Source organism: Xiphias gladius, chromosome 10, assembly GCF_016859285.1.
Source record: "Xiphias gladius isolate SHS-SW01 ecotype Sanya breed wild chromosome 10, ASM1685928v1, whole genome shotgun sequence".
Classification (NCBI taxonomy): domain Eukaryota; kingdom Metazoa; phylum Chordata; class Actinopteri; order Istiophoriformes; family Xiphiidae; genus Xiphias; species Xiphias gladius.
In genome coordinates, this window is record NC_053409.1 from 13,789,519 (window position 1) to 13,798,451 (window position 8,933).

At 39.6% G+C, this 8,933-nt stretch overlaps 1 protein-coding gene across 1 annotated transcript; it reads right to left on the reverse strand.

Moving 5' to 3' along the window:
• Positions 1-657: 657 nt before the first annotated feature.
• Positions 658-8,771, reverse strand: ivd (isovaleryl-CoA dehydrogenase). The gene is made up of 12 exons (XM_040137927.1): positions 8,509-8,771; positions 7,545-7,634; positions 7,342-7,393; positions 6,947-7,116; positions 6,752-6,845; positions 5,119-5,249; positions 4,806-4,902; positions 4,561-4,654; positions 3,833-3,914; positions 3,551-3,655; positions 2,836-2,908; positions 658-1,932 (listed from the first exon to the last, which is right to left on the reverse strand). The coding sequence occupies exons 1-12, from the start codon at positions 8,638-8,640 to the stop codon at positions 1,799-1,801; spliced, it is 1,254 nt and encodes a 417-aa protein (XP_039993861.1). The 5' UTR covers positions 8,641-8,771; the 3' UTR covers positions 658-1,798.
• Positions 8,772-8,933: the final 162 nt, after the last annotated feature.

The following is an 8,933-nucleotide window of genomic DNA, read 5'->3' on the forward strand; positions in this document are numbered from 1 at the left end:
TCTAAACTTGACAGCCACTGATACGTTAAATTTGGTTCTTAGTATAAGCACTGACAGTAAGAGCTGTAGTGTTGTTTTTTAGTTTGGTTTGTTGCTGCCATTAGGTATACTACTTGTAGTCTGTACCTGATGCAGGATGGAGGAGCTAATGCATAAGCAAGTGATAAAAGCTGGTCCGGTATTTTAGTATTGCACTTCCATAACTCACAAAAACAGAATAAAGAAAATGGAAAACTCCAAAAATGCTAAACCCTACATTTCCCAAAATTCAACCGATAGCATCTTTTCATTAGACACTCCCTGCCTGTTATATGCCCACATCTCAGTTTGTAATGCAAGCTTGCAGCTATTAACTTGTAGTCCCGAGGCCCAAGTTCAGATAACCCCCCCGATGACATCATTAACCCATAATGAATCATCGGGGTATCACATTTCGGATTTCTGAGTAAACCGACCACTGCACATCAAATCTGTGGAGTTCCCCCTTTACTTTTGGGTTGATTATAAATCAACTCAGATTTATTTCTCTTCAATTTAGCTTAAATTCTTAATTCTGAAATTATCATGAAACAGTCAAGCACTTTAAAAGAAGTCTGCATGCGGGAAATAAATTGTGATCTTTTAGGAAGTACCTAAAAACTGACACAAAATGCAGTCCGGAATTAAAAAAAGGTTTAATTTTTATTTACTGCAAACAAAACTACTATTTACAGTATGTCATACAGTTTCATGCTGTACAGCTCCATACTGATACTTCAAATCAAAGTCCTTTAGAGAGGAGAAGACAAACAAGTCTTACAGAGGGTTTCTCCAGTGGGATTGATTTACACAGTATACAACAGTGGAAAATGTTTGCTCCCAAAAATGAACAAACAGGGTTCCTAATGCTAATTCAGCAGAGTACTCACAGATGTCAGCTTTTCTTGCTTAATGACCAGAAACATTTCAGTTTGCACTGAAATCGCGAAAGGGAGTTCATGAAGATTTGATTTGAAGCTGAGTTACATACAAATACAAAACCTCCACATATTTAAAGTGAGTGATCACAGTACAACCATGAGACTTTTTTTTTTTTAAAGAACTGTAGTGATGATGACTGTTCAGAGAGGTCAGAGAAAGGATTACATGGTGTTGTCAGGTTTTATCCCAGCAACAGGGACCTGCCAAAGTGTCCTGGAGCAACCCTGAGCCCCTGGCATCTATTTACCATTTCCCTTACATAATAAATGATATAGTATTCACAATCCTCTAATCCTATCAGCAGCAGCAAGTTTGGAGCTCTGGTAGGAGTGTTAAAGACTACACAAGAATCAGTTTTCATCTAGTTGAGGGGCCTGAATGAACCATAAAATACAAAAATAAAAAAAAATGTTATCTGATACAAATTCAATTTCAACACATAACAGGAAAATCTGTGATACTGCCTATTTATGAAAGGTTCAATAATTATAATGTCATTGTTTTATTGGCATTTCAGTGGTTATTAAGTAAATCTGAGCCTAATATAAAAAACGAAAACAAAAAATTAACATGACATCAAGGCCACCTCACGCACCAAATCAACATTCAATTTGTGTTGTCTGTTGTCAAGGCAGCTTGTAACATAACTGTCAACTCTGTGTTATTTCATGCGTATTGTATATGAATTAAAACACCTGGTGACACTGATTCTGAAAACCCACATGATCCCAACAGCAGCATCAGCTCATTCAGTATAAGGCCCTGGGTGTGATTAACTGTGTTAATCCACGGCGCGCCATTCGTTCAGTCCTCAGCAATCACCGTTTCTTAGTTCAGCTTATTTGAACATGGAGTTGAAGGCTCGTCCAATGATGAGTCGGCGAATTTCACTTGTCCCTGCGCCGATTTCATACAGCTTTGCATCACGCAGAAATCGTCCCATTGGGTAGTCATTGATGTAGCCATTCCCACCTGTTGACAAGTGACACACAGGTTAAAGTTAGTGTGCAGTGAAAACGCAGCCATGTCTGTATGAATAAAAGCTTTGGTTGCACGACGTACACAGTGTTCCCTCGGGTTGCTTTAGAGTGCACATACTACGATATCCTTGTCAGCTGCTACTCATACTGCATGGGTATGCATCAGTGCCCACGGCTTGATAAACAATGCGTATTTTATCCCTGAAGTTTTATAACAAATCATACTTTACCATAAGCCTAATTCATCTACATATATATTGATACTTAAAAAAAATATATCAGTGATTTTGCACTACATTAATGTAATAAACTGCAGTATGTGAATCTGTTTAAAATTTTCAGAAAATTTCTCAAATCAGGCAAGATTATAAAAAGCAAAAATATGAAACAAAATCAATCACACTTAATTAAATTGCCATGCTCATTTGTTTGTATACATTATTACATTCAGTCTACAGAATACAATAAAATTTAAAAAAGGTATTTACTGGGCAAAACAACGTAATAGTAAGTCATATGCACTCAGTTCGTCATCACCTGGGATGAGGTGCAAATGGCAATAGGAAATATAACGAAGACAAAGAGGCAGATTCTTCGTAACTATGCAAATGAAGGTAATTACAAAAACATGTAAAAAGCATGTAACATTTCTAAAAAGTCGATGTACATAAGTCAAACATTATCACTACAATTAGGCTTAAATAAACAAAAAACATAAAGGCAAACTCGTCTGCTGGCGATGGAATTAAAGTACAGGGTTTTCACACTGACCATTTGATATGTTTATTCCAAACCCAGACATTACACCCCAGACTCAATTTATGCCTCCATTTTCTCTGACAGTCATAAGTTCATTACAACCTTCATTTGAACCACTCTGTTTCTTGGCACTTACCCAAACACTGAATACCATCCAAAGCAACCTGAGTAGCGTTCTCAGCACAATACAGGATCACTCCAGCACAATCCTGCAACGACAACACAAACCAACACAGTGACTGGGTGCAGTGGTGGGGAAAAATACCTATGTCTTAGGCAAAGAGTTCCACAAAACAATAACTCTGAGGAAATTTTATGCAAGATCGAATAAATTAAACAATATTTGGATCACAATATGAAAAGTCAAACACATACATAACCACCAGCTGACACGTAACATGAGACAAGACGTAACATGACAAATTTTTCCACAATTCTACAAATCATTATCTGAGGCTACAATCATCTGTGTTTTTGAACTTTTGAATGAATTTTATAGGAGGAAATATTCCAAATGACCCATTGGGCACTTTTGAAGCCTATGAAATACCTTTCAAGATATAAGGCCTGGAATTAACTGTATTTAAAACCAGTCACAGAGATCAACGTAGATAATTTCAACATTTGTTTCTTTAAGTCGGTGACGCAATATTTAAAAGAAAAGAAAAGACATTTACGGAGGCTTTAAAAGAAGAAATAATGCTCAGCACATAAATGCACTGATATAAAGTATGTTCCAAATACATTTTAACATTTTCTTGATTGAAGTAAAACTTCTGAAGCAAATTTTAAATTAACTTTTTCTAAACAGTGTGCTGCAGGAGTAGATGAGTGATTCAAAATCCTCTCACCATTGCACTGAAGTGTCCTTTGTCACAAGCCCGAGCAACATTGTACACATACTGCCGACAAGAGCTCAGTCTGGTGTACATGTCGGCCATCTTGCCTTGCATCAGCTGTTGAACAGATGAACGTGACACATTAGGACAATTTCGCTGAAGTTATACTAAACTTTTAAATTCTATGCTGCCAACTTCAAAACCTAAGAATTGTCTATTATAAAGCATGTGCACATATTTGACTTTTTACACTTTTTACGCTTTATTGTATAAAGTGAAGGCTGAATGTCAAACCTGAAAGTGCCCAATCTTCTGTCCGAAAGCTTCTCTGACATGTAGGTAGGGAACAGCAAAGTCCAGAACTGCCTGCATGATGCTGCAAAGTAATAGTTATGTCAAAGACTGCTGAAAAATCCAAGTCTCATTTATTAGGATATTTAACAGCAACTCATAATGTAAATTGCAAGATGCCGAAAACAAAAAAGTGAACGACATCTGTCATGGTGTGTTCTTTGATTTATTGTGTGAGGTGGCTTTTTCTTAATGCTAGAGGCGTGAGTTTGGTTGGCAACTTCGTTGTTGGTTGTTGTGAACGTCTCCGAAACTGCTTTACTGATTCTGATATCGAAACGTTTTATTTCATCAGCCTCTATCAGAACAAAGCAATAATGTTTCACTTCTCGCTTTAGAACCATGTCTAACCAGTTCCAGTTATAATGGCTTCATTAAAGTGTAAACACTGCTTTGCTCATGTAGGTAAATATAAACTACACACATAGGAAAACAAAGTGCGTCACTTGCCTTTTTTTTTGGCTGCACTCAAACCCACAAGCTTTAACTAGCAGGACAGAGTTTACATTCAAATGGTTTCCTCAGAAAAACCTCAGGCAGAGTTATGAGGTACAATTATTCAAAATCAAAATGTCAGAGTAAAAAGCAATTACCTAGTTAAATTAATATGAGTGAGAACACAGAAATTACCCCCAACATATCATATTTTAAGTGTTCTAGTATGAACTTACCCAATAGGTCCAGATGCAAGCACCAGCCTCTCCAGATCTAAGCCACTCATCATCACATAAACACCTTTGTTCAGCGGACCAAGGATGTTTTCCTCTGCAACAAACAGGAACAAAAGTTTGATCAACATAAATTAAACGGCAACACGACACACGTGCAAAGAAACGGGATGAAACAAAAACTGATCTAGGCAGTCTAGTGCTTTACACAAGTCAACATATGGCAGCGTAAGCAGTTTCTCGCACACCTGGGATTTTGCAGTCTTCAAAGATCAGCTCGCATGTGTTTGATCCTCTCATGCCCAGTTTGTCGAGCTTCTGTGCTGTAGAGAATCCCGGCATTCCCTACAAAATACACATAAATGCACAAACAGAGACACTTTTTAAAATTGCTATGACTTGTGTTACTTCCCCATAATTTTTTTCATCATTTTCATTTAATTAAATTCAACGCTGGTCCTGAGAACACACCAAAACATGTGAACCCATCACCTCCCCTGAGCGACAAGTAAATACAGAGGCAGAGAAGAATACAGCACGTGTGTATTTGACTGGATTTACCTTTTCAACAATGAAGGCTGTGATGCCTCTTTGATAGGCCTCAGGATCTGTCTTGGCATAAACAATAAGGACGTCGGCATCTGGCCCATTTGTGATCCAGAACTTGTTGCCATTCAGAACATAGTAGTCACCTGTTTAAAAAAAACAAACAAAAACAAAGTCAAACGAAAGTTAAAACAGCAGAGTTCAGAAGCACTTGTCTGGATCACTTACACCATAATTTTGCATGAGCACGAATTAACAAATGTTACTCATAGTTTAAAGAGAGAAGGCGTGAGCACAGTCCTGTGATTTTGGTTATTACCTTTTCAAAAAGAATTTTATGCCATCACATTTGCAGACAGCTCAACAATAAATTCTCTCATCCTGGAAACACCTCAGTCTCTCTGATGAAACCAGCAAAGATAAAACACACAGCACTGGCCTACCATTAACCTTGCAATCAACAATAGCTTCAAAATCAGTATTTACAAGGCATGAAGTAAGGTGCGGCCACCAAGTCCCAATCATTTCCACCTTCCTCTGCGTCAGCAGGCTGGCATCAATGAGATGCACTCGTTCACTGTGGAGGCACAAAATAGCTGCAGCATATTTTCATCTCTGGGAATGTGTGTACCTTATACATGGGACTCTAAAGTTTGTTTTTGATGATGTTCTTTGAGAAAAATAAAAGGCTATATTTAATGACAACTTCTTTGTCTTCTATATCCTACCAGTGCTGGTCCTCTGCGTACTCTCTTCACACCGTGTTGCCTTAAATTTATTCACACTTTTCCTGCTTCGAAGTAATTTGAAATTCATATTCATATATTTGCATTCATTGTTTACATTGGCTTTGGGCCACTGAGGTGCTTCATGCCACTTTTGTCCTTTGCTGGTTTTTGGCTCACGCCCAGCCCACTCTTTCTCCACTGAGCACAGCAGTGCGTGGGAATCACCGAGTCTGATTTTCTGGAGGAAATATAAATCGGTGATCTCATCTGTTTAGAATCAGCCAAACCTGGTACTTATCTATGCAGCAATGTGGGGTCCAAAAAAGAAAAAAAGAAAAAAAAAAAGTCTGAATCCACCTCTGTAATGAAAATTTATCAAGGGGAGATGTGAGTTTCACTGCAAACAGAGCCTAAATAGTTCTCTTATTGGGCTACCTACCTTGTCAGTGACGTGATGTGACATGAGTTGAAGTTTAACTTAAGTACGTATCAATCTGTGGCCTCATTGGAATAATTATAAACTGAACCTAACTTTTAGCTTTACTACTGAGATGACTAAAAAGAACAATTGAGGTCTCTTTACATACATCTACTGCTCACACTGACAGTCTGGCCATACAGCACACACATGCAAACCTGCTGCGTCAGAGTCACTTGGCAAATTTAATATTCAGTGTGAAAGGGGCTAAATGGCAGCAGTGTTTTTGTCAGATGCAAAATTGAGGATTTTAATCAGCAGCACAGAAACCAGAGCACTATCTGATGATAAGTTAATAAAACTCTAGGATGACATTCCTACACACATGCATGAGTACAGATATGTCCATGTACAGTACTTTCGTACTTTTAAGCACAATGTGTAATAACCTTGGCATGTAGCACTAATGCATTGGAGTGATTCACAGTTTTTGGTGTCCTACCTTTCTTCTTGGCTCTGAGTTTCATGGATACGACATCTGAGCCAGCATTGGGCTCACTCATGGCCAGAGCTCCGACATGCTCTCCTGTCATTAGCTGAGAACAGGAAAGACCCAGAATGAAGGATTAAATCAACTTTCTTTTTTTCATTTTAGGCTTTTTTTTTTTGCAACAGTATGGCCTGTTTTGGTTCTGACCTTTGGCATGTACTTCTCCTTCTGCTTCTCGTTTGCATGGCGTACCATCTGGTTGACACAAAGGTTAGAGTGGGCGCCGTAACTGAGAGCAATGGCTGCTGACACTCGTGACATTTCCTCCATCACAAGGACATGATCTAGGTAGCCCAATCCTGTGCCCCCATATTCCACTGAAAGAGATGTACAGAGTAAATTAACTGTAAAACACCTACCAAAAAAAGACAGCAGACTTCGGTCCATGCTTTGATTCAAAAATAAACATGAACAATCTTCTTACTGGATCATTAACTCATAACAAAATTGTTTTGCTAATTTACGCGTTACCTGTGCGCAACTGCAATTCAACTACTTCTACATACACTGTCGAATGACAGTGTTTCCTTTAGTTATCATACCCGGAGCAGTGATCCCAAGGAGCCCCATCTCCCCCATCTCTTGCCAAAAATTCTGGAGGAGAGACAATACAAAAGTTACCAATACAGAAATCCTGCTCCATGTTTCACGGTAAATTTAACTGTGGATATAATACACAACTCCCTTCCCCTCCCATCCAATCAGGGGACTACAGGTACACTTACAATGGAGCGTTTCAACTCACCCGCATTCCTGGAAATTCATTCCTCTTGTCGATCTCGTCAGCATAAGGTGCAAGCTTTTCTGCAAAGAATTTGCGAACCGTCTGTCTGAGCTGTGCATAAGACACAACAACAGACTTTAAATCAATTAATTCTTATATGTCATTACTCTATTAAAAGCGCTAACAAAATAATAGACACTGGCTTTAGTTCCCATTTTCCTCTTCCATCTGACTGCAAGGCAGACTGAGACAGTGGTTGGCTATATATCTATGAGCAAACGGAAACAAGTGTGCTGTTTGAGTAACAGGGGGATGAGCTAAGGTATTTGACAGTCATACAGAAGTCTTTTAACTGACATTACAGGTATGATCAGCTTCATAAATGACCAGGGTTGGAGGACAGCCACTTTCACCCAATCAAATCCTTTATACGAGCCCCACCCCCTGCCCTCCTCCCAGCCAGTGTCCAGTCTCCTGTCTCCTGAACTTGGTGCCCAAATCTCACCTACCCCTGTCACCTTGTCGTTTTAAAAGAATAAACCTTGATTGTAAAGTATCTTTACATGGGCCTCTTAGCACTCACTGCCTTTCCAATAACGCCAGCCGTTGTAACTGTAGGTAATTGTGCTAATTGAAGCTGGTTAAGCTTTTCACGCTGGTCCTGGAAAAAGAGAATTAGCCCCACTTGCTTTAGTAGTTAGATAAGAGCAAACAAAAATGAATTTAGTCTAACATTATGTGTTTTCTAGGTGTTGAGCTCGGTCGGCAGATACCAAGGTATGCTTATCTGCGCCTGTTAGCTAACGTTATGTCATCACCTCATGAGCACTGCGTCCCTAAATAACCTTCTGTCAAACTTCTGAACCCGTCCTGTACTTTTTCTTTGTTTCATGTGAATACTCTGGGACCGTTTCTAGTTTCCAGCGTCTTTTCTGCGTAGATACGCGAACTTTGTGTGGCTCGTTAGCTAGCCGACGTGGCTAACCTGTATCTGCTCCTCGGTGAGTCCGTTCACCACATCGTCCACCGGGACGGCAGCGCCGGCGCATCCTCTCCTTGCCACCGCGGGAATGTATAACCTGGAGCCGAGGCGGAGAGCGCGTCTGAGGGCAAACATGGTGGTTTCTTGCGGAGGGAATAAAACCAAAAGCTGACACTGTGGATGGCTTTCGGACCGCGGACTAGCTGCCCTTTAGCAGAGAGAAGATACGAGCTAAGAGGTGTCACTCTGCTACTATTTCCCGGTACCACAAATGTCATCCACACAGTCGTTCCCTCTTTTCTTTGCCATTTGACAAAGCAGCTCATTGGCGCATTAACGCCATCTATTGGACTGGAGTGTATATCTGTAGCTCAGTCAACTGGTAGTTGAAAACACAACCAGACCAGTACATCTTACAAAGTTAATTA